A 25,664-nucleotide genomic window follows, 5' to 3' on the forward strand; every position below is an offset into this window, starting at 1 on the left:
TACATTCACAGGGAAGGACTTGTGGCTGGTAGTGTTGCAGGAAGCCTGAGGGATTCCACCTTGATTAGTGAGGAAAGCATTTTTTATATTCCTTTCGGTCATTTGTGCAGAGTTCTTAGAACAATTTTTCTACATTCTTATCCTGTTTATTAACTGTATTTTTTTGGTTAAAGAATCTTGATTACCTCCTATATTTTATGTATTAATTGCTTATTACATACAGGAACACAATTTTTTTTTCTTCCATGTTCTTAATTGTGCTTTACAGATACTACTCTCCCAGGCCCACTTTTCTACAAAGTCCATGTTTTTGGGAACCATGCAGTCAGCAGTTCTAGTGCCACCATGTTTCTAGCAAGCTCAGATGCTTGTTTCTAGTGCTTAGCAAGAAAGTTTTTGTTTTTGTTTTTAATTGATTTTTTTCAGAGAGGAAGAGAGAGGGATAGAGAGTTAGAAACATCGATGAGAGAGAATCATCTATCAGGTGCCTCTTGCACACCCCCTACTGGGGATGTGCCCACCACCAAGGTACATGCCCTTGACCGGAATCTAACCTGGGATCTTTCAGTCCGCAGGCCAACTCTTTATCCACTGAGCCAAACCGGTTTCGGCAACAAAGGATGTTTTTTACGTAACTTAGTTGTGTTTTCTTCCATTCTTTTTATCTCTGTACTAGAGGCCCAGTGCATGACACGGGGTTGGGAGTCCTTCAGCCCCTTCTGTACTCTCTCCAGTTGAGACCGTTGGCTCCTAAGTGCTCACCTGCCTGCCTGCCTGATCACTGCTCTCCTGCTGGCCTGATCATTCCCAACTGCTCCCCCCTGTTGGCCTGATCACCTCCAACTGCCACCTCTTTCTTGCCTTCCCCATTGTTTAGTGTCTGAGTCATTAAGGCATGAGAGCGTGATGACCATTTGTATATTACCACTTTATTATATAGGATTATAGGGTTTAATGTATAGATGTTCCACCTTTTGGCCAAATGCATTCATATTTTTCAATTTTTTTAATGCTATTTTAAATTTGACTACCTTCATTTTTCTATTAAAGAATTTATTATTATGTGTAGAACTGGAACTAATATTTGTATGTTTATTTTGCTTCCTGTAACATTTCTGAATTTAATTTAATTCATGAACACAGGATGTCTTTTTAAAAAAATATATTTTATTGATTTCTTTATAGAGAGGAAGAGAGAGGGACAGAGAGTCAGAAACATCAATGAGAGAGAAACATCAATCAGCTGCCTCCTGCACACCCCCCACTGGGGATGTGCTGTAACCAAGGTATATGCCTTTGACTGGATTCAAACCTGGGACCTTTCAGTCTGCAGGCCAAGCTCTATCCACCAAGCCAAACCGGTTTCAGCTGAATTTAATTCTTTATTCTTTTATCTTCACCCAAGTAGTGTGAATACTTTTTCCATTGATTTTCTTTTACAGAGAGAAAAATGAGAGACAGAGAGAGAGAAACATCGATTGGTTGCCTTCCACATTTGCCTTTACTGGTAGTGGTAACAGACTTGCAACTAAGGGACCTGCCCTTGACTGGGAATCTAACCCATGACTCTCCGGTGCATATGCCAGCACTCTCACCACTGAGCAACACTGTCCAGGGCTATTTATTGATTGTATAAATTATATTTAAAAAATTTTATTGATTTTAGAGAGGAAGCGGAGGAGAGAGAGATTGAAACATCAGTGATGAGAAAGAGTCATTGATGGGCTGCCTCCTGCACAACCCACACTGCTGATTGAGCTCAACCTGTGCATGTGCCTGGACAAGGAATTGAATTGATTGCATTGATGCTCAATCACTGAGCCATACTAGCCATCCTTTATTTATTTACTAGAGGCCCAGTGCATTGATTTGTGCACTGGTTTGATCCCTTGGCCTGACCTGCACCCTCTTTCATTCTAGGACCCCTCAGGAGGTCTGGAAGAGTTGGCTTCGGCTCAACCCCTGCAGGCCAGGCCAAGGGATCTTCCTGGTGCACGAATCCATGCACTTGGCCTCTAATATTATCTAATAAAAGAATAATATGCAAATTGACTATCATTCCAACACATAAGATGGCCACCCAAAGTGGTCAAAGATGGCTGCCTCCATGTGGGCACAGATAGCCATCACAAGATGGCCAGTACAGGAAGGCAGTTATGGTGATCAGACCAATAGGGGAGGACAGTAGTGGGGACAGGCCTACAGAGTAGAGCAGCTGCAGGGGATCCAGGTCTACAGGGTAGAGCAGTTGGGTGGTGATCAGGCCTGCAGGAGAGAGCAGTTGGGGGGGGACCAGGCCTGCAGGGGAGGGCAATTGGGGGTGACTAGACCTGCAGGGGAGGATAGTTAGATGTAGCCAGGCCTGCAGGGGAATGCAGTTGGTGGCGACTAGGGCAGTCGGGGTGGACAGTTAAGGGTGAGCAGGCTGGTGGGGAGGGCAGTTAGGGGTGACCAGGCTGGCAGGGGAGGGCAGTTAGGAGCAATTGGGCAGGCAGGCAGGTGAGCGGTTGGGAACCAGCAGCCCTGGATTGTGGAGGGATGTCCCAGATTTGAGAGGGTGCAGGCTGGGCTGAGTGACACATACACATCCCTACCCCCCATGCACAAATTTCATACACCAGGCCTCTTGTCTGTATTTAATATCTTTGGTTAATCTTTTCTTCCCCTCTCCTCTCTCCCTTCCCTCTGTTATTCATCAGTCTGTTCCCTGTGCCTGTAGTTTCTGCTCCTGTGTTGAGCATCTGCTTTCTGGTTGGTCAGTGCACATCATAGGTAACAGCTGGTCAGCCTGTCAGCTGGTCACTCAGGCTTTTATATATATGGATTTTAGAGACAGGAAAGGAGACAGCAAAAGAGAGGCAAACATTGATCTGCTGTTCTATCCTTCTATGCATTACTGACTCTCCCCTGCATGTGCCTTGATGGGGGATCAAATCCACAATGTTGGTGCATAGGGACCACACACACCAATTGAGCCACCTGCCTGGGCTTCTGAATTTCGTTATTTCAGAAGCTCATATGGGATCTTGACAAATATCTCTATGGAGGGACAGGTCATCTGCTAATATTAACATCTCTTATGATGCATTTTGGTTCATAGTGTCAGGTGTAATGTCTTAATTTTCATTTCTTTACAGTTTATTTGAGGCTTTTTGTTTGTTTGTATGTTTTTTTCTATTAGTGTATCTATATCTATATCTATATCTATCTATATATTTTTTTTTATTGATTTTTCACAGAGAGGAAGGTAGAGGTATAGAGAGCTAGAAACATCGATGAGAGAGAAACATCGACCAGTTGCCTCCTGCACACCTCCGACTGGGGATGTGCCCGCAACCAATGTACATGCCCTTAACCAGAATCGAACCTGGGACCTTTCAGTCCGCAGACCGACACTCTGTCCATTGAGCTAAACTGGTTTCGGCTGTTAGGTATTCTTGTATTTTATCTTATGTACTTTTTATTTATGTTTGTTTTAATATTTATTGTGTTTTTTTCTAACCTTTGTGTTTACTTTGTTGTGTTTCTAGTTTTCTGAGGTGCCGGTATTTTTCTTTTTTTGAGATATTTTTTCATATTGTAGGTATTTATCTTTTTAAAATTGGCTATTAGAATTGAATTTTCTGAATTTTATACATGAGCTTTGGTAGAAGTCTTTTGATTTTCTTTGTTTCTAGACCTTTTTGAGTTCTCTTTTTTATTTGGCTACCTTGGAATTCTTATTTATTTTTTATATTCAGTTTCCGACAGAGGAATAGAAATGGGGAGGGAGGGAGAGAAGAAGGAGGGATATCAGTGTGAGGGAGATACATCAATTGGTTGATTACAAACATGTCCCAACTGGAAATGTACTGATATGTGCCCTGATTGGAAATCGAATCTGAGACCCCAGGACTATACTCCAACCAACTGAGCCACACTGGCTAGGGTATTCTGTGGTTGTTTTTGGTTTTTTTTTTTTAAATATATTTTTATTGATTTCAGACTGGAAGGGAGATGGAGAGAGAGAAATATCAGTGATGAGAGACAATCATGATTTGCTGCTCCTGCACACCCCCTACTGGGGATTGAGCCTACAACCTGGGCATATGCCTTTGACTGGAATTGAATCTGGGACCCTAGTGTTGGAATCTAATCCGAGACCTTTCAGTCCGCAGGCCTATTCTCTAGCCACTGAGCCAAACCGGCTAGGGCCATTCTGTATTTTTTAGAACAAAATTTGCAGTATTTTTTCGAGTAATAGGCCACTATGGTCAATGATAGCAGAAGCACATTGGTTGATAGAGGTAACTCTGACCTCTTGTTTTTGACTAGCTTTCTGCAAATATGTTTGCTCACCTAGTCTTTCCAGTTATTTGTTCTATGCAGTTGTCCTTATTTGGTATTCTGTATTACTGTTGTCTTCATTGTATTGTTATTCCCATTTCCTGTGGGGTTTTTTTATTCATGGATAACTGTCTAGATACTCTGGAATGGGAGAAGATGGTCACATCTCTGATTCTGCTGATGTCATTCACATAGCTCTTTTGCCTATGATCTCATCTGTGCTGTGGTGTTGTACCATAGTGTTGACCACCCATCATTTTAATGTTTCTTTTAAGATTTTTATCATTCATCCATGCAAGGGCTCTACTGGGAATTAAGCATTTCTGCATCACAATAGAAACATAACTTTATGAATGACGCAGTGGATTCGCAGGCAGTCTTGCCTGAGTAAAGGGCTGTTATGGAAGTTTTTACACCTGAGCTTTGTTGTATTCATAACTAGGAACCCGTTTGGTTCCACAGTGTTTTGTTACCATTACCTATTCTTCACCCAATTCTATTTGTTTTTGCTTATTGTTGACACTTTGTCAACAACTCAGTTTTTTTGGTTTTTTTAAATATATTTCATTGATTTTTTACAGAGTGGAAGGGAGAGAGATAGAAAGCCAGAAACATCGATGAGAGAGAAACATCGACCACCCGCCTCCTGCACACACCCACCAGGGATGTGCCCGCAACCAACGTACATGCCCTTGACCGGAATTGAACCCGGGACCTTTCAGTCCGCAGACCGACGCTCTATCTATTGAGCCAAACAAGTTTCGGCAACAACTCGGTTTTAATAGTGATCAGTGCTCACTCTACTTGGATTTGCAGTCCATGAATAACCTAACCTCGCTAAATTTTTCACCTCTCACAGGGGTGGAATCTCTCTTTTTTGTCCTCCACCATTGGTCCATACCTACAGATCCTATTGCTGTATTGAGGTAGAACATCACATGCTCTAATAGAATTGATGTTTAGGTTTGACACATTCAAATTATTCTACACAGACTCACGTCACCAGCATGAAAGTCCTTATGGAAGACATTTGTGGAGGAACAACTAGCAGACCCTTCCTCTTTTTTTTGTGTCCCCTGCTGTGCTTCTGTCCCTCCCTTGGAGATTTTCACCATTGACTGACCTTTGGCGCCAAGAAATATATAACAGCCATTTCCTCAGAGTCTATGGATCATGTCTAGTCATTACAAATAAACATTTGTAGTGAAGATAAAATGTCAGCATGTACTTCACCAGCGTTTTTTTTGTTTGTTTATTTGTTTTTTGTGTGTGTGTTTTGTTTTGTTTTTCAGGTTGCTGCTGTGGTGCACAGAATGTGAAGACAGTGAACGAACAGGTTTCTGTAACAGGGTCACAGGCAAGGAATCCCAAGTTAGCCTTGTCTTCCCAGAAGAGCCACCCCTGTGAGAGTTGTGGGCTAGTCTTGGGAAATATTTTCTACGTGATAGAACTGCACGGAACACAATACAGACAGATACTGTTGAGGTGTGGGGCATGTGGAAAACAATTTTGCTTCAGTGCACAATTTCACCAGCAGCATGTGAGAGAAGAGACTTCCATTAGAGGTGTGGACAGCATATCACTTGCAAACAGCTGCAATTTCAAGGTGTCTCATAATCATTTCACTTGTGGGGACATTGGGCAGGGTATACATACCTGGTCAGGACATAACAAAGTCATTAGCTGCAATCACACATTTTTCCAGGACAAATGTTTTCATTCTGGAAGTCAGTGTTTTCTATGCTCTGAATGTGGAAATTACTTTACCAAATCTTCTAGCTTTCATTATCAACAGAGTGTTCACACTGGAGAAAACCCTTATGAGTACAGTGAATGTGGAAAAACTTTTACCAATAGCAGTGACCTCCGTTGTCATCAGAGAGTTGACACCAGAGAAAGGACTTATGAGTGCAGTGAATATGGGAAATCTATCAGTAATACTGCAATTCATGAACGTCATCTTCATACTGCAGAAAGGCCTTATCAGTGCAGTGAATGTGGGAATTATTTTGCCAGTATCACTACCCTTCATCGTCACCGGAGAGTTCACACTGGAGAAAAGCCCTACAAATGTAGTGAATGTGGGAAATCTTTTACGACAATGCATAGCCTTCATTGTCATCAGAGACTTCATACTGGGGAAAGTCCTTATGAGTGCAGTGAATGTGGGAAATCTTTTACCCGGAGCAGTAGCCTCTGTAATCATCAAAGTTTACACACTGTAGAAAAGCGTTATGTGTGTAGTGAATGTCCAAAATCTTTTAATACCAGCACTGATCTTTGTCGTCATCAGAGAGTTCATACCGGAGAAAAGCCATATAAATGCAGTGAATGCGGGAAATCTTTTGCCAGCAGTAGTTGCCTTCGGTGTCATCAAAGGGTTCACACTGGAGAAAAGCCTTCTAAATGCAGTGAATGTGGGAAGTCTTTTGCCACTAGAAGTGATCTCCGTCGTCATCAGAGAGCTCACACTGGAGAAAAGCCTTATAAATGCAGTCAATGTGGGAAATCTTTTACCACTAGCAGCTATCTTCGTTGTCATCAGAGAGTTCACACTGGAGAAAAGCCTTACAAATGCAGTGAATGTGCGAAATCTTTTATGACTAGCAGTGAGATTCGTCGTCATGAGAGAGTTCACACTGGAGAAAAGCCTTATAAATGCTGTGAATGTCCAAAATCTTTTACCACTTGGAATGGTCTCCATTATCATCAACAATTTCACACTGCAGAGAAGCCTTCCTAATGCAGTGAACGTGGGAAATATTTTACCATTAAGACCTATCATCTTCAGAAGTTTGCACTTTGGAGATTTCTGAGTCCAGCTGTTTATTTCCGAGTTCCAAAAGACTGATCACCTTTTTTTTCTAAGTCATCCTTTTTATTCACTGCTCGCTGCAACCTCTGTTTAAGTCTATCTGTTTCTTTGACTCTCTCTTTTCCTGCTGAGAAACCACAGGTTAAACTGGCTGGGGAGACTTTTCATCTTCTAGTCTTCTCCATAAGGATCTTGATCTTTCATGCTAACTCATATTTAACACAGTAGAGTCTCAATGGGAGAAAGGATGTGATACAGGAAAACGGCCGTCTCTCCTTTCTCCTCCTCAAATTCCATTTTAATAGATCACTTTGCATTTTCTAAGTATTTTTCTGCTTTAATTTATGTTTCATAATAATTGGAGATTTTGTAAAGATATATTAATAACTCATCTTTTTGCCTGATCAATATTCTTACCTTTGAATATAACACCAGTAGTTTGTCTATTTTTATGAATACTTTCTTAATAAAAGAGAAAGATGCAAATTGATCATACCTCCATGACACCCACCAGCCATCAGGAGTGAGTACCCCAAGGCCCAGGCATGTGCCTTGACCGGGAATTGAATCATGACCTGGATCATAGATCCATGTAGAATCAATGATCCACATTGGCTGGGCTCTCATTGATGTTTCTATCCCTCACTCTCTCTCTTTTGATCTATTTATCAATATAATTTACCAAATAAAATGTAAAAAAAAACCAAAATATTAAGATGTAAAACATTAAAAACATTCCAATACAAAAAAAATGTTTATTCCTCATGGAGAGTGGGCCTAAGCTGTCAATTGGACATCCCCTGAGGGTTCTCAGTCTGTGAAAGGGGTCAGGTTTGGCTGAGGGACTATTCCCCCACCCAGTTCATACCACCCAGTGCACAAATTTTGTTCATTGGCCCATTTAACTGTCAAAGTAACCTAGGTTGTGTATTTGAATGTTTAAAAGATTTGCATTTTGTGACCTGCACTGCTTATACTATCATGGATGTTGTGGTTCAGTTGCTTGGATGCACTGAAGTATTACCAGCTGGGAGTGCTGGGCCTGTGCCTGGGTTGTGGGCTAGCTCCCTGGAATGGGATGTGCAGGAGGCAGCTGGTTGATGTTGCACTTTGACATCGTGTTTCTCTCCCTCTCCCTTTTTCTCAACAAAAATTAATAAAATTGCCATCTGGAATGCCTCAGTTATTGAGCTTTAATCTATGAACCAGGAAGTAATGGTTTAATTCATGGTCAGGGCAGATCCTGAGTTGCAAGTTCAAATCCCAGTGTGGGCTATGTAAGAGGTAGCCAATCAATAATCTCTCTTCATTGGCGCATCTATCCATATCTCCTTTTTGAGGTCAATAAATATATATTTTAAAAATCAACAAACTATTTAAAAATAAATTGATTGTACCTTCGGTATTTTCCCACTAGTGTGTAAGGTATTTATATTCTACACATTCAAGCAAATATTTTGTTTTGTCAATCAATTCTTACTTAAACAAATTCTGTAATTTTGTCCTACCTCTCTGTTGTTTGGTTGTATTTTTTCTAGGGATTTATGGTGAACCTTTTCTCAGAAGTGTATTTTTTGAGTCTGTATCTTTGTTAGAGCATCTTATATGTTCTGCCTAATGTGCTATGAGCTTTGCAAATTTTCTTTAACAAAAGGAAAGTGGAACAACAAAGATGGCTGTTGGAATTTCATTTTGTGCCTTTTTTGCTGTAGAAAGTAAGCATTTTTTTTATATTGGAATATTTTTAATTTGTTTTTTAATATTTTAATTGTTTTTTCCCCATTTTATTTGATAAATTGTGTTGATAAATAGATCAAAAGAGAAAGAGGGAGGGATAGAAACATCAATGTTGAGAGCCCAGCCAACGTGGTTCATTGGTTCTACGTGGACCTATGATCCAGGAGGTCACCATTCAATTCCCGGTCAAGGCACATGCCTGGGCCCTGGGGTAGACGCCCAGTGTAGAGTGTGCAGGAGGCAACTGATCAATGATTTTCTCTCATCATTGATGTTTTTCTCCCCCTCTCCTGGCCACTCCAGCCTCTCCTGCAGAAACATTACCAGGTTAAGCACTTCTCACTCTCTGATGCCCACAAGTACCTTTGGGTACATTTTAGTAAGAAATGGGGACCTCTGAGAAGCCACTGGCTGCTGCAGGGAGGCAGGTGCTGTGGGCACGCAGGTCTCATTGTGGTGTGCCCACCTGGGAATCCCCAGCAGAATCACTGGAACTCCCTGAATCTCAGTTGGCTGAATGTGACATGCAGATGATTGACTGCGCTTACTCTGGCCTCCCAATATCAATAAAAGTCACAAGCTGAGTACTTGTTGCCAGGATTCCAGGGTTAGTATATGAGCATTTTATTTTATTTTTATTTTTTTAATATATTTTATTGATTTTTTACAGAGAGGAAGGGAGAGTTAGAGAAATAGTTAGAAACATCGATGAGAGAAACATCGATCAGCTGCCTCTTGCACACCCCTCATCATTGATTTTAGAATTTTTAAGATTCACTGCACACATGCATACTCATCATTCCTTATTATTTATATTTCATGTGATTTTATTTATTTTTAATATACTTTACTGACTTTTTTACAGAGAGGAAGGGAGAGGAATAGAGAGCTAGAAACATCAATGGAGAGAGTCATCATCAGCTGCCTCTTGCACACTCCCCTACTGGGGATGTGCCCACAACCAAGGCACATGCCCTTGACCAGAATCGAACCCGGGACCTCTCAGTCCGCAGGCCGACGCTGAGTCAAACCGGTTTCGGCTCCGGAACCGTTTTACAGGAAGGAGAGTCTAGGGTTGCCATGCAGTAAGTGCAGGGGAAGGAGTGACGTGTGCGGTGACATGGACTGAACCCTGGGACGAGCCAGCACTTGCCTCCCTGTTGCATTGATCCCTTCTGTGGCCCGCTAGGTGGGCCATTCCCGTTCTCCAGGGGCGGGAGCGAGGACCTGTGGGCCTGGCCGAGAGGAGAGGCCCGCGGGACTTGGGGAGCCGACGTGCTAGGTGTTCCAGGCGGGGCGGGCTTTGCAGCGTTCAGAGTGGTGAAGGGGGAGCGTGTTAAACTGGAGACAAAACGATGGGCTATGCTGGGTGCACCCTCCTGTGCAAGACACTGCGGTCCTTTGGGTAGGAGTCCTCATGTTTGTCGCGTGTGGAGGGTATCATGCGCAGGGAGAGGCCCGGGCCAGTCCTCCCTGAGCTGAGTGGTTCTCCATATTTCTCTGTGCTGATGCCACGTGCCCAGGGGGATGGCATGCTGGCTCCCATCTGCCCCTGTTGGAGGGAGGACCTCTGAAAGCAGGGAGTCTGAGGAAGGAAAAGGTGACCCAGTCTTACAGTCCTTCCACAGCGTCCTGTGAATCCTCCTGCTGGGCGTGGGGACGGGGCTGGGAGTGCCTGCGGAGCTGACGGGGCGTTTTCTCCCCACACTTCGCGCCCTTGCTGAGTGCTGGGAGAGGGGGAGAGCCGGTGGAGGGTGGGGAGGAGGCAGACCTGCAGTGCTGCCCTGGCATTGCCTTCTGCTGCACACCCCACCAGGGCTCTCCAGGTGGTGGGAGTCCGGGTTTCTGCTGCTTTCCTTGGTGGATTTAGTATCTTCTGTTGTCTGCTTTTATAATGTATTATTTTTATAATTGGAGAAAAAAAATAAACAGTGCATTTTAAAGCAAAAAAAAATTTTTTTTAATTTGTTTTCCTGTTGCTTTCAGAGAACTGAAGAAAATGCTCAAGTCTCAGGTGACTCTGTGTGTGTGTGTAATCCTCTAAAGATCCCCCCCCCTTTTTTTTCTTTTTTCTTTTTCTTTTTTACTTTCTCCTGCCTTCCCTCAGAGATTCAGCCTGTAATTCATGTCTTTGATGCCCTCAACTTGTTCTCTATTGTTTGCAAAAGATGAATAATTAGAGCCCGTGGCATCAGATGGAATCCAGCTTGACTAGCTAGTCTCACTGTAGCCCAGGCTAAGGTGATGCTCTGATTTTGTGACATTAACTGTGCTGAGTGGATTCAAGGGAGGCAACATACCGTGTTTCCCTGAAAATAAGACCTGCTTATAGGTTTCCTTCTGAGTGAAATATAAGGCATCCCCCCAAAAATAAGGCCCCCAGGCTAAACATGAGAGATTTGGTCCACTGATTCTGAAAGAAATGGAGTCACAAGAAATTCACCAGGAAATTCGGGAATTGGATTGTTATGATGATGTTCCAGAAGATATGATTGTCATTGAATAAATGAATAAATTCTTGATATGGTAGGATTCACAGTTTGTCTAGTTTGTGTTGACAACTACCGTACTACCATACCGTATACAGGTAATAGATTTCCTTTGTTTTCATTTAACAATAAATGTGTACCATATTCTTCTTCATGGAAAAATAAGACATCCCCTGAAAGTAAGACCTAGCGCATCTTTGGGAGCAAAACTTAATATAAGACACTGTCTTATTTTCGGGGAAACAGGGTAGTTTTTGTTAGAAAGGAGCAACGTTCCCCAGCGACATAAGGCCTGAAGGTGAAAGACCTGAATGAAGAACAAAATGCCCTTTATTCTGAAAGTCCAGGTCCTGAAGAGAGATATGCAAAACCACCAACTAAAGGGAGACACGCAGGTTCCCCAGAAACAAACTTGGCCTAGAAGTCACCTCCGCTGAAGGTGCTGGAGGGCCCTTAGTGTACTTGGTGTATACTCACTCAGCTATGTGCTCCCAAATCCAGCCCTGGATTGAGCTGTGGAAATACAGGATCCCCGCCTTGCAGCGTAGGAACTACATTACCCAGAAGGCCGGGCGTGGAATGACAACAGGCTCAGCCAATGGAGGCTCAGAGGAGACGTTTCCGCTTGGCCGCTTCTGTAGGGCGGGACCGGCTGCCTCCTGGCGGGGTTTTGTCTTCTCTCAGTTTTATTCTCAGGTGGCCAGGAGCTCCTGGTCTCAACCTCCCGTGGAGAAGTCTGGAGAGTAGTGTTTCCCGCCTCACAGCCAGAATCGCCACCGGAACCGGACCGGGGCCGGGACAGGCCCCGCCATTCCCGCGGCGACCGCCGCTCCCGCCCCGCGCGGCCCACAGAGCGCGATGGCGGCGCCCGCGCTGAGGGGCTTCGCTGAGGTGAGTTCCTGTCCCCCAGGCCCCCCGCCTCCTCGCCCCGCACCCCACAGCCCGGTGCGGGCCTGTCCCTCCTGCAGCTCCGTCCGCGGGGAGGACCGTGAGGAAGGCGGAGGGGAGGGAGGAGCGCGGTGGCTTCTGAGGACACAGCCAGTGCGGGGCGGAGAGGACGGGGGTGACCGGCCTCTGAGGTTCCCCTGAGGGTGTGGCTGTGAGGATGGAAACAGAATTCAGAGACGGGCAGGGAGGATTTCAGGCCCTGCTCTCCCCAGGCTGTGGGGTCCATCAGGAAACTGGGGTTGTGCCAGATCCTTCTGAAATCCCCCCAAGCTCTCTCTGGATGCCATATGCCAAGGTCATGGATGAGCCCTGACAGGTCCTGTGCTGTGGAGCAGGAAGGGGGCAGAGCTGAGCAGTGAACCTGGGGTCTGAAGTGGGGATGGGGTCAGACAATATCCAGTGGTGTGCACATATGGGGAAATGTGAGCTGATGGTCCCCGGGACCTGGTGTGGGATCTAAAGGGTGAAGCATAAGCTCAGGTTTGGCTTTGTCTGGGAGCCATGATCTGGGAGACTGCAGTGGGATTGCTTGGCAGGAAGGCTGGGGCCCTGCAGGCATCCCCAGAGCTTAGATGGTGTTTCTTTGCTGTCCCTCTTCCCAGCCCATGAGTTGTGCTGAGGACAGTCACAGTGAGTAATGGGACTGTGATGAGAGAGCAGCCTGCACTGGCATTAGGGCCTGGTGTCCACACTAAACTGGGGAACCCTGGAGGAGGTTCAGGGTGAGGACAATGTGTAAGGAGTAGGATGGCTAGTTCTCAAAATTTCAACTATGGGTTCAATTGTCTCCATTCTGAAAGGTTGGAGTGACCTTTGAGGACATTGCCCTGTACTTCTCCAGGGAGGAATGGAGCCTCCTGGACGAGAGTCAGAGACAGCTGTACCTGAATGTGATGCTGGAGAACTTTGAACTTGTATCCTCCCTGGGTAAGACCCTCCTCTGACTTGGCTTTGCATTTGCCCAGACCCCTTCACCTCTAGGGGGTGCTATGTCCTCACCTGTGGACTGAACACATTGCCTGATTTTTCCAGTGTTCTCCATACTTGGCTGTGGTTGGCAGGGTGGGTTTGTTTGCACTGTTCTATTCCATCCCTTTAGTCACAACACCTGCTGTGGTGAACTCATAGGGAAGGGTTTCTGGTTGGTTGTGTGTCAGGGGATCTAATGAATTCCACCTTTACTAGTGAGTTAAAGCATTTTTGTAATATTCCTGATGGCCATTTATACGTATTTCCCCCCCCCCCCCCCCCATAATTGTCTCTACATCCCTAGTCCTAATTTTAACAGTATTTTTTGGCTACTCAGTCTTTTGAATGCCTTTTCCAGTTTTTATATTAAGGTACATGGCTTTTTGCATTTGCCTAGTTGTTCTTCCCAAATATTGCATTCTTTTTTCTTTTCTTTTTTTAAAATATATTTTATTGATTTTTCAGGCCAATTGGCTGTGAGGATCAGCTGTGTCTATGCCAGGAGACAGCCTTATTCAAAAGCCTCTGTGCTTAGCTTGGATGGGGTGGAGTTTCAGGGTGGAGCCTACAGCCTTGGCTTCCTGTCAGCCCCGCCCTATGAGGTTCCTGAGCCTCAGTGTTCCTCAGTGTCCTTTGGTACTCACTGCTTTGGTACTCGCTGCAAGCACCTCTGAGAGAAAGGTGCCCTCGAGTTTTGCCCACTACCAGACAGTCTAGTTTAGGGGTGTTGAACTCAATCAGAGAAGGGGCCAAAATCTAAAATCCAGCCTAAATCGCGGGCCGAATGGTTTACTGAACAGTCATAAACTGACAATGTTAACCAGAAATGTGAATTTAAAATGAGTGAAACAATCTTTTCCTTAACAGTGCTGTTAACCAACTCACATGCTATCAAGCAAAACAGTAATATTGGTATCAAGCAAAACAGTAATATTGGAATGTATCTAAAATGCTCATTGTTTTGTTTTCTGGCTAGATGTCTGACACCGTTTTCCCCGGATCAATGAGTCAATGTTCAGTTTTATTTCTTGGGCTGTAGCAACCCACAAAACAGCATGGAGGTTGTCATCGGTAATGCGTGATCTGTGCTTGTTTTTGTTCAGATTCATTATTGAAAACATCTGTTCACAAAGATAGGTGCTCCCGAACATGGATAGAATACGGGCAGCATGAAGTCGGAGCTCTAGCATTGAGTCAGGGGGCAGTAGAGAGTAGAAGTCCTCAATTTCAACATCCTGAAACCTTGATTTCAGGCCACTGTCAGACTGAAGCTCGATTATCTCCATCTGAAGGTGATGGGGCACATTGTTGACATCAACTGTAAAAGGATTGGCAAAGATGTCAAAGCCTGAGTACTGTGTTCTAAAGTCAGAGAAGCGCCGCTCAAATTCACTTAGTAAACGGCTAACTTTGGTAGCCAGCCGACTGCAAGGAAAAGTACCAGAAATAGTGGTTGAGATACTCAAACAAACGGGAAAGTGGGCAAGATTGTCCTGTTCCAGTTGGGACTTCCATAGTTGAAGTTTACGCTGGAATGCTGTGATCATGTCAGACATCTTCGTGATGACTTGTTTGCATCCCTGCAGCTTCAGATTCAGTTGGGCGAGATGCTCGCATATGTCACACATCATAGCAAAATCACATAGCCAGGCGGGATCCGACAGTTCAGGCAAGGGCTTTCCTTTACTTTCCATGAAAAGAGCAATTTTTTCTCTGAGCTCAAAAAATCTTTTGAGGACTGCGCTCTTGCTCAGCCATCTTACTTCTGTGTGGTATGGCACGTCTCCATGCTCTGCACCCACCTCCTGTAAAAACTGCTGGAACTGGCGATGATTCAGGCCACGTGCCCGTATAAAGTTAATAGTTTTAATTACTGTGGTCATTATGTCATTCATGTCCAGAACTTTTCCACACATAGCCTCTTGGTAGATAATGCAGTGATAAGTAATCAAGGGTGTGTGGCAGTGACTTTTTTGCATTCTTTCCTTCATTAGTCCAACCAAGCCTTTCTTTTCTCCGCACATTGAAGGTGCACCATTAGTAGTTAGCCCCACCAACTTTTCCCAGGGTAATTTAAAATTATTTATAGATTTCTCCACAGCCTCAAATATATCTCTATCAGTCATCGTCCCATGCATGGCAGCTACATCCAAAAGTTCCTCAGTGACAGAGAGGTCGGTCTTCGTAGCACATATAAAGATGTATCAGTGTTGTCTGTGCTTTCATCGATAGCAAGTGAAAAAGCGAGATAACTGCATGCCTGTTCGGCCAGCTGTGATGATAGATTTCCTGAGAGTTCTTGAACTCTATCTGCAATGGTGTTTCTTGACAAACTGACATTTTGAAAACTCTGTATCTGGTCTGGGCATACTTGCTCACACACTTTTAGCATGCATTGCTTCAAAAAGGCACCCTCTGAAAAACACCTTGAAGTACGGGCAATTTCTTCAGCCACTATAAAGCTTGCTTTCACTGCAGCATCATTTTTCACTGTAGCCTTTGTAAACATTTGCTGCTGTGATTGTAGTTTGCCTTTTAGTTCTTTAACAATTTTATGCTTTTCTTCCAAAGTATATTTGCCATACTTAACATTATGTTTGGTGTCAAAATGACGACGTATATTGTACTCTTTCATCACCGACACTGTCTCATAACACAATATACACACTGGTTTGCCCTCTCTAAGCACAAACATGTATTCATTTTCCCATTTGTCATTAAATTGTCTGCCTTCACCGTCAACTTTTCTTTTCCTGGACATTTTGGGATCAATATTGGCAGTAAAAGATGTAGTTTATTGGAAATCTGCGTTAGAAGGAAAAAGTTGAAAACTGCACAGGGATAACTTGATTTGGCAGATGGAGTGGAGAAAAAAAAAGTCAGTCAATAAATGCCTGGCTGGGTACAGATAGCAGATTCTGTTGCGATTTTTATGCCTGCACTTTATGCCAGGAACTGGCAGCTTCTGCTGTGTATTTTTTATGCCCGCACACTCACTCTCTCCTCTGCTCTGCCACCCGCACAACCACATCGGATGCCGGACTATAGGTCACGCCTCATGAATCTCGTGTGACTTGTTATCTATGCGCATGCGTAATAGATAGCAAGTTGGCGAGATCACAAGCCTCCTATGTCACCGCACATCATTGTGATGGAACGCAGCGGAGTGCAGTGATGACAGCTCGGTGCGGGCCACATTGCAAGGCCTGGCGGGCCGGATTTGGCCCGCGGGCCTTGTGTTTGACATGTGTGGTCTAGTTTCTCTCCCAGTGAGCCCGGAACTGGGGTTCAGTGCAGTTGGAAGTGGGGTTCAGTGCAGTCCGGAGCTTTTGTCTCCTTCCCGCTAGGGCAATCCAACAGCACAGTCAACAGTCCATCCTCTGCGCGCAACGTGCCCAACTCTGGGGCTCTGCTTTTCTCCGCTCCCCTGAGTCTCCGTCTTACAGCTCAGAATCCCTCTGTATGAGGCTGGGTCCCCAGGGTCTGGCCCAGAACTGGGGTTCAGTGCAGTCAGAACTGGGGCTCAGCACAGTCCGGAGCTTTTATCTCCTTTCTGCTAGGGAACGCCAACCAGGCACTCAGCCGCCCCTCCTCTCCAGCTCCATCCTCTCCCCACATGCGCACCATGTCTCCGTACCTTAAGCTTTTACAGCTCCTCTGATTTTCCTTCTGGTTTTCTCTTTCCTTCTAGTTGTAGAATTTCCAGTCAGTCAACTTTACTGTAGTTCTGGATGATGTCCACTTTATATTTTAGTTGTATTTTTGGAAATTGTTGTGTGAGGTTGCAGTTAGGCATTTACGTATGCTGCCATCTTGGTTTCTCTGGCCTCATTTTTTTTAAAATAAAATTTTTACCCCTCTTCTTTTCTCCCTTTTCTCTCTCTTTTTTCTTACCCAACCAACATCTTTAGTTTTTCCTGGGATTCCCATAATGCAAATATAGATTATCTTGATGGTGTAATCTTAATTCAACTTGCTGTATTCTTTAAATTTATTTTTCTTCTTTTTATCTCCATTTGGATGACTTCAAGTGACCTATTGTGGACATCACATATTCTTTATGTCTGCTTTTGATGCTGTTTATTGCATTTTTTATTGGATTGGTCAACTCCAACATTTTCCTGTTTCATTCTTTTTTTATGACTTCTGTTTATCTGATATTCTCCTTTTGTTCTGTGTTGATGTCTTCATTATGTTCATTCTTTTTGTGTTCTTTTATAGCTCCCAAATATTTTTAAAGGATTCTTTATCAGGCTGTATGTAGATCTCCAATTATTTGATATTGATTAGTAAAAAATTGTTGTGTTGTCTTGATGTTATCCTTGTTTTTAGTCCGGTGTTGATGTCTACTCATTTGATGAAGCAGTTACTCCTTTCAACTCTAGGACCATTTCTAGCTCAAGAAATACATTGATTGCCATATGGAATCAAAGGTTGTTGACTGGGTGGGGTATTTCAGGTTTGAAAAAGTACCAGTAGCCTAGTTTCTTCAAAGCCCCATTAGCTGAGGTCAGAATAACAAAGATTATATAGGTCCACAGTGGATTTGGCAGCAATTTTTTTTTTTTTTTTTTTTTTTTTTTTTATGACAACTGGTGGTTTTACTATCTTTTCCACAGTTGAGGACATTATTGATTTTTATTGCATTGCTGGGTGAAGTTGTTGCCAAAGGTATTTCTTTTGGAATTCATGCTGACAACCTTTATGGGGTCCTCTGATTGTGTAGGTATGGTAGATTTGGGGAATACATAGATATTGCAGGGTCTCCTGTAATTCCTAAAAACACAAATTTCCAATGTTTTTCATAGAGCAGGCCACAAAGTTAATGTTTGTGTAAGTGCAATGGTTGATAGAGAAAATTCTGATACTTGGATTTGACCCTAGCTATCTATAAGTGTATTTGATAACCCATTGTTCCATTGGCCTTTTTTTTGCTCCACTTAGTTCCTTTCTGTCTTAATTTCACTTTTTAAAAAATATATATTATATTGATTTGTATACAGAGCGGAAGAGAGAGGGGTAGAGAGTTAGAAACATCGATGAGAGAGAAATATCGATCAGCTGCCTCCTGCACACCCCGTACTGGGGATGCGCCCGCAACCAAGGTACATGCCCTTGACCAGGATCCAACCTGGGACCCCTCAGTCCCCAGAGTCCACAGGCTGACGCTCTATCCACTAAGCCAAACCAGTCAGGGCTAATTTCACTTTTTTAAAAAAAAAATTGCTTAAACTGATTTGGCTCAATTCAGTGGATAGAGTGATGGCCTGCAGACTGAAGGGTCCCGGGTTCGATTTCGGTCAAGGGCATGTGCCTTGGTTGCGGGCATGTCCCTGGTGGGGGGTTATGTAGAAGGCAGCTGATCAATGACTCTCATCAGTGTTTCTAGCTTTCTATCTCTCTCCCTTCCTCTTTGTAAAAAATCAATAAAATATATATTTTTTAAAAATTCCTTATTTGTATATATTATTCACTATTGCTTTTCAGAGGAATTAGAAGGTAGTAAGGGAGACAGACAGAAAAACATGGATGGAAAAGAGACACATTGACTGGTTGCCTTGAGTTATGTGTCCTGATGGTGTCGGCAGCTTATCACAACCCAGATTTATCACTTTGACGAGGAATTGGACCATCGACCCTTTGTTATGCAGGCCATCACTCCAACCATTGAACCAGCCAGGGTTTAATTCTCCTTGTAGTGGTTTTTGTTCATGTCTGGCTGTGTACTTGTACTGGGAGTGGAAAGCATTCCTGTATTTCTCATTCTGCCATCTTGGTGATGTCACTCACATAGGTTTTTTTCCTGTATGTCTTCTATGCTTTGTTATTCTACCAAAGTGCTGGCCATATATCTCTTTAGTTTTTCCTTTTGGATTTATATCAGCTGAATTCCCATGCTGACTCACCTGTGTTTTAGATGGGAAGAATAATTTGTGTATCACAGAAGAAAGATGACTTAGTGTACAACACAGTGGACTCACATGCAGCCTTGCCTTGGTGAAGGGCTGTTGGGGAGGTTTTGACCCTGTTAATGTCATAACTATGAACTCATTTTGTTCAATAGTGTTTTATTATCACTGCCCATTCTTCACCCAATTCTTCTCCTTGCTTGTTGTTGGTACTTTGAAAACTACTTAGTTCTAACAGTGATCATTTCTAATTGGATTCCCAGCCCACAGATAACCTTAACTTCTCTAGACTTTCCAACTCTATCTCTTACATAGGTCTCTCTTTACTGTACTCCAACATTGGTCCATGCCTGCAGAGCCTTAGAGTGTACGTGTGTTATTATACTGATGTTGAACATTATGTGCTCTAATACAATTGATTTTAATGGGTTTGAACACATTCAAATTATTCTACACAGACTCAAGACTCCAGCATGAAAGACCCGAAAGAAAGCCATTTGGGGAGGAACAATGTACAGACCCTTCCTCTCTTTTTTGTGTCCCATCCTATACTTCTGTCCCTCCCTTACTGAGATTTTCACCATTGACTGACCTTTGGGGCCAAATCCTATAAAATAAAAGCATAATATGCTAACTGTCTAGTTGACTAGTTGACCATTCAACCGATCAAAGCATAATATGCTAATGATATGCTAAGGCCGCTCAACACCTCGCTATGATATGCACTGACCACCCGGGGAAGACAGTCGACCAGTTGACCAGTTGCTATGGCATGCACTGACCACCAGGAGGCAGATACTCTGACTGGTAAGTTAGTTTGCTGCTGATGTCCATCTGATCGGGACTGAATGAGACGGACACGCCCTGAAGCCCTTTCACGGTTCATTCTCTGCTGGCCAATCTCCTGCATCTCTCCCCAGCCCCAATCATGCACCTGGCCCACCTGGCTTGTGCCCTCTCGAAATGTATGACCCCTTTGGGGATGTCATAGAGCTGGTTTTGACCCGATCCTCCAGTCCAGGCCAAGGGATCCACTGCTACACGAATTCGTGTACTGGGCCTCTAGTACTGTATAAAACACATTTCCTCAGAGTCAACATTACTTGTCTTGAAAATCATTCTTTGGAATCATATCTAGTCATGACAGATAAATGTTTGTGGTGAAGATATTCTGTTTTCATAAGGTCACCATGTACCTCACCAGCCTTTCTTATTGTTCAGGTTGCTGCTGTGAAGCAGAGAATGTGGAGGCACCAACTGAACAGAATGTTTCTGTAAGAGTGTCACAGACAAAGAATCCCAAGCTAGCCTTGTCTTCCCAGAAGAGCCACAATGAGAGTTGTGGACTAGTTCTGGGAAACATTTTCCAATTGATTGAGCTGCAGGGAACACAACATGCACAGATACTGTTGGCGAGTGGGATCTGTGCAAAACAGTTCTTTTTCAGAGAAAAATTTCATCAGCACCATGTGAGAAAGAAGCCTTTCATTAGAGAAATAGACAGGATCTCACTTACAAACAGCTGCAATTTCAACGTGTCCCAGAATCATTTTACCTGGGGGAAGCTTGGGCAGGGCACCCTTACTGGGTCAGGACATGTCCACCAAGAGACTACGCAGACCAAGGAAAGGCCAAATGATATTTTGAAGTGTGGGGTGACATCTCAAAGGAGAAAAGATTATTACATCAGAAAAGAATATGAAGAAGACATTGGTTGCAACGACACGTTTATCAAAGACAAGGGTGTCCATGCTGGAAGTGGGCGTTTTGTTTGCTGTGAATATGGAAAATATTTTACCAAGTGTTCTAGCTTTCATTATCAGAGACTTCACACAGGAGAAAGGTCTTATGAGTGCAGTAAGTTTGTGAAATCTTTTATTAGTAGCAATCATCTTCATTATCATCAGACAGTTAACACTGTAGAAAAGCCTTATAAATGCACTGAATGTGGGAAATCTTTTACCACTAGCAGTAACCTTCGTTGTCATCAGAGGGTTCACAATGGAGAAAAGCCTTATCAATGCAGTGAGTGTAGGAAAGCTTTTACCACAATGCAAAGCCTTTGTCATCATCAAAGACTTCACACTGGAGAACGGCCTTATGAGTGCAGTGAATGTGGAAAATCTTTTATCACTAGCAGTAACCTTCATTGTCATCAGAGAGTTCACACAGGAGAAAAACCTTATAAATGTAGTGAATGTGGTAAAGCTTTTACCAGAATGCAAAATCTTTGTCGTCATCAGAGACTTCACACTGGAGAAAGGCCTTATGAGTGCAGTGAGTGTGGAAAATCTTTTACCACTAGCACTGCCTTTTGTTGTCATAAAAGAATTCATACTGGAGAAAGCCGTTACCAGTGCAGTGAATGTGGGAAATCTTTTACCACTAGCAGTAACCTTCGTTGTCATCAGAGAGTTCACACTGGAGAAAAGCCTTATAAATGCAGTGAATGTGGGAAAGCTTTTACCAATAGTACTGACTTTTGTCGTCATCAGAGATTTCATACTGGAGAAAGACCTTACAAGTGCAATGAATGTGGGAAATCTTTTACTGATAGCAGTAATCTTCATTGTCATCAGAGGGTTCACTCTGGAGAAAAGCCTTATAAATGCAGTGAATGTGAGAAAGCTTTTACTAGTAGCACTAAACTTTGTCGTCATCAGAGAGTGCACACTGGAGAAAGGCCTTATCATTGCAGTGAATGTGGGAAATCTTTTATTACAAGTACTGACCTTCGTTGTCATCAGAGAGTTCACACTGGAGAAAGGCCTTATCAGTGCAGTGAATGTGGGAAATCTTTTACCAGTAGCAGTACACTCCGTAATCATCAACGTTCTCACACTGGAGAAAGGCCTTATCATTGTAGGGAATGTGGGAAATCTTTTATCACTAGCACTCAACTTCATTGTCATCAGAGAGTTCATACTGGAGAAAGGCCTTATCAGTGCAGTGAATGTGGGAAATCTTTAATTACTAGCACTCACCCCAATTGTAATCAGAGAATTCACTCTGGAGAAAGGCCTTATAAATGCAGTGAATGTGGGAAGTCTTTCACCAGGTCAGATAGTCTGCATGATCACCAGAGAGTTCACACTGGAGAAAAGCCTTATGAATGCATTGAATGTAGGAAATCTTTTACCCGTAGAAATGGACTCCGTGAACATCAGAGAGTTCACACTGGAGAAAAGCCTTATAAGTGTAGGGAATGTGGTAAATCTTTTTCCAGTAGGGGTGGCCTTCATAATCATCATAGAGTTCACTCTGTATAAAGACCTTATGTGTGTAATTAATGTGAGGAATCTTTCAGCTAATTGTCTATATTTGCTTTGCACAGATGAATTCCCACATGAAAAATTTATTACATGTGTAGAAAATGTACTTTTTTAGTTAGGTCTTAACAATATGGAAAAACTTGTGAAATCTCATTAATCTGAGTTGAATCACATATATTTAAACACAAACTTTATTGAAAGTTCCCATAAGTGTATTTGTTTTTGTTTTTTTATTCTGGAAGTGTATGTATCTATTTTACACTTAAAAAATATATTTTTTTATTGATTTCAGATAGGGAGAGACAAAGATAGAAACATCAATGAAAGAGAGAGTATCATTTATTGGCTGCCTCTTAAACTTACCCTACATGGTATCATGCCCACAACCTGGGCATTTGCGCTTGATTGAAAGCCGACCCGGGACCCTTCTATCTGAAAACCGTAGTTTTATCCATTGAGTAAAACCAACTAGGGCTATTTCATCTTAAATACCAAGATGTCTTGACAGATCTGTCACTGCAACTGTTGCTGAAGATATTTCATCTGTACCACCCATAAGTTCCCCACAGTTGGCATCAATCACCATACTCATGTGCACTGGGAAGCTCTGTTGTCTGATTTGTTGAAGAAAATTAGGAATACCTGATCGCTTAGGAGGTCTTCATTCTTTTCACTCTCGTGAGTTGGCATGTAGCCCTGTTGGCCCAGAAATAAAGGATTGCAGAAAGGTAGCCAGTTTTAGGGACATGCCTTCCCTAAAATGCCAGTGATGAATCTTTGAACGTGTAAGTCACCAATGCAAAAAATGCCAGTGTCATGTCTAAGTCTTTAATCTTAGGTGTTCTATTTCCTGTGTGGAGCAGTTTTTAAGCAGATCTGGGCTCTCCAAGCACTATGAGGTGCAAAACATTTATAGGTATCAAATATTTTTTGCCTTTGAGGGAACTTTCTGGTGCAGAAATTAGCTCAGCAGTTTTTGTCCAATTTACATTGCTTCCTGTACTTTACTGGGAAACACTGTGGACTCTGTAGTCCTCATGTGAAGATGGATGCTTCGAGACACAGAGATCACTGCAGTGAGTGTGTGGCCGTGACAACCTCACCTGTGCCTGGGAGCAGCATGAATTTTTTTCTTGTTTCCAAGGAATGCCAATACATTTGAAGTTGAATCTCTTGCCTGGCTCAAGCAGCAGCCTCATGGAAGTCCAAAACCTGGTCCAAGTCTATTGTTGGCGCTTGTGCCCCTGGGAATAATGTTGCGTGAAGGGCATTGAACCATTTCGTAATTTGGGACATGGGATTTTGTTGAGGTCGACGAACAATGTAGTAAAAAGGCACAAGTGCAGTTTTTACAATTGTGTTGATTCCTGAACTCTTCACTATTGAGGGTCTTCGGGGGCCCCCAGCTAACAAGAGCTCCTTCTGCATCTTTCTTCCCGTGATCCTTATGCATATATTTCTTCAAAGGATCACCAGGTAGTTCGTACAAGTTCGGAAACGTTGCCAGAAGACAAGTTGTTGATATGGATATACCTCCTCCAACTGTAACTTGCTTCATGCTCAACCATGAAGGCACAGGCTGCGGCAGATAGCACCATTTCAGAAGGAGACAAATAGACATCTACGTGCTCACTACTGACCATCTACGCGTATCGAGGCATTGTGTCCTCTCTTTTTGCTCAACCCCTCTCACCCAACCCCATCAGAGATGTCTGCCTGTTCTTTATGGGTCTGTTTCTATAGTGTGTTCTTTCTCTTAGCATAATGTTCAGATGCAGCTATTTGGGACCATACCTTAAGGAGACCCAGTCCAGCCTCCACTTAAAATTTGTAAACATGAGCTTGAGTGCCTTTGTCCACTGTACCTCCCTGTTCAGGTGGGTACTGATAGAGTAGAATTCACCAGATTCTGGGTCCTACATCAGGCCCTGCTCCACGTGGATCATGCAAGGCATGCAGAGAGCTGGCTCTCCTTCTTGGCCTCATTGAACTGCTGCCTGCAGTCGGGGAAGGCCACCATGGCCTGGTCAGACTTGCCCAAGAGAGAGTTCTCTCCCCCCACCCCCCAGTGCAGAACAAGGGCAGCGTCCGGGGTCCTCTGTCAATGACTTCAGGTAGGAGTGGTCTCCTCGGGGATGAGCTGCTACCTCTGAAACTGCAGACCCACTGTGTTAGACAAGGCCATGAGCAGCAAAGCTCTGTGCACCCAGGCTGTGCTGATCTCCCTCCAGCTCTCGAGAACAGTGGGGACACAACCCAACCTGAAGGTATTGATGATGGCAAGGGGGCCATAATAGCAGATCTCAAACACGGCCTTGAAAGCATTGGTTTTTTTTCAGCCAGATAAGCTGTTCCAGTTGTTGCCACTGCAATTCACTGGGGTCACTGTGGTACTGCCTTCCCTCCTGCTCCAGCATCTTCATCTCTGCCTGAGCTGCCTCCAGGGCCACAGCTACCCTGTCTTGGTTCTTCTCCATCTCCTCCACCTCTTGGACCAGCCTCACTTCCTCCAGCTCCACCACCTTCAGCTCCTGTTCCAGTGTCTCCCTTGGGTCCTCACCTAATCCATCCCTGGTCTCCAAACAGCATTTGTAGGTCTGACTCTGAGATCCTAAGCTAACTGTCCAGCTTCTCCAAGAAACTGTCAGTACAGTCCTCACACGGGGTGGTCTAGCTCTTCACCAGATAGGTTGTCACAATGGCCCGTCATGGCCCTCTGGGTGTTACTGAGAGTCCTCAGGTTGTCACAATGGCCCGTCATGGCCCTCTGGGTGTTACTGAGAGTCCTCCCAGAGGCCAGCTTCCCGAGCAGAGTGAAGTTGCTGGGACCTATCCCCGGACATCTCGCCATCAACAGGGATGGTCCAGCCAGAGGCACTACCCTGCAGCTCTTCAAGGTCTGTCTCCACCCTGGAAGCAGAGCCTTCTTCTGGAGTGTCTCCCACGTCCCCCTGAGCTGATGGGAAGTTCAAAGCTGCAGATCAATTCCCGAGGTCAGCTTCAGGGGCCTGCGGCAGAAATGGCAGATGAAGTGGATGGAGGCCGTGGTTGAGGCCTTGACTTTCACGGTTGACTCTCAAGTTCCCCAAAGTAAAAACCTTTTATGGGGCCTCAAACATTCTTTGCCCTTGAGGGAAAAGTATGGCATAGAAATTACCTTAGCAGTTTTTGCCTAATTTACATTGCTGCCTGTATTTTC

General features: G+C 43.8%; 1 protein-coding gene and 1 pseudogene across 3 annotated transcripts in view; one reads left to right on the top strand and one right to left on the bottom strand.

The window, feature by feature from the left end:
• The window catches only part of LOC311633352 (zinc finger protein 773-like), a 29,434-nt gene that overhangs the window by 1,561 nt on the left and 2,209 nt on the right, over positions 1-25,664 (top strand). The window contains exons 3-4 of one of the 2 annotated variants that reach the window (XM_084905946.1): positions 5,619-12,258; positions 13,116-13,242. In XM_084905946.1, coding sequence (XP_084762072.1) covers positions 12,226-12,258; positions 13,116-13,242 — 160 coding nt within the window. In that variant the 5' untranslated portion in view covers positions 5,619-12,225. Of the gene's footprint in view, positions 1-5,618; positions 12,259-13,115; positions 13,243-18,746; positions 20,001-20,414; positions 22,483-25,664 lie in introns of those variants that run through there. The other variant, XM_084905945.1, reaches the window with a different exon arrangement.
• Positions 24,244-25,613, bottom strand: LOC311633818 (beclin-2-like; annotated as a pseudogene). Its single transcript has 2 exons — positions 25,583-25,613; positions 24,244-25,439 (listed from the first exon to the last, which is right to left on the bottom strand). The product of its transcript is annotated as a beclin-2-like (transcript).

Source organism: Pipistrellus hanaki (genome assembly GCF_964339955.1).
Source record: "Pipistrellus hanaki genome assembly, chromosome: 15".
Taxonomy (NCBI): Eukaryota; Metazoa; Chordata; class Mammalia; order Chiroptera; family Vespertilionidae; genus Pipistrellus; species Pipistrellus hanaki.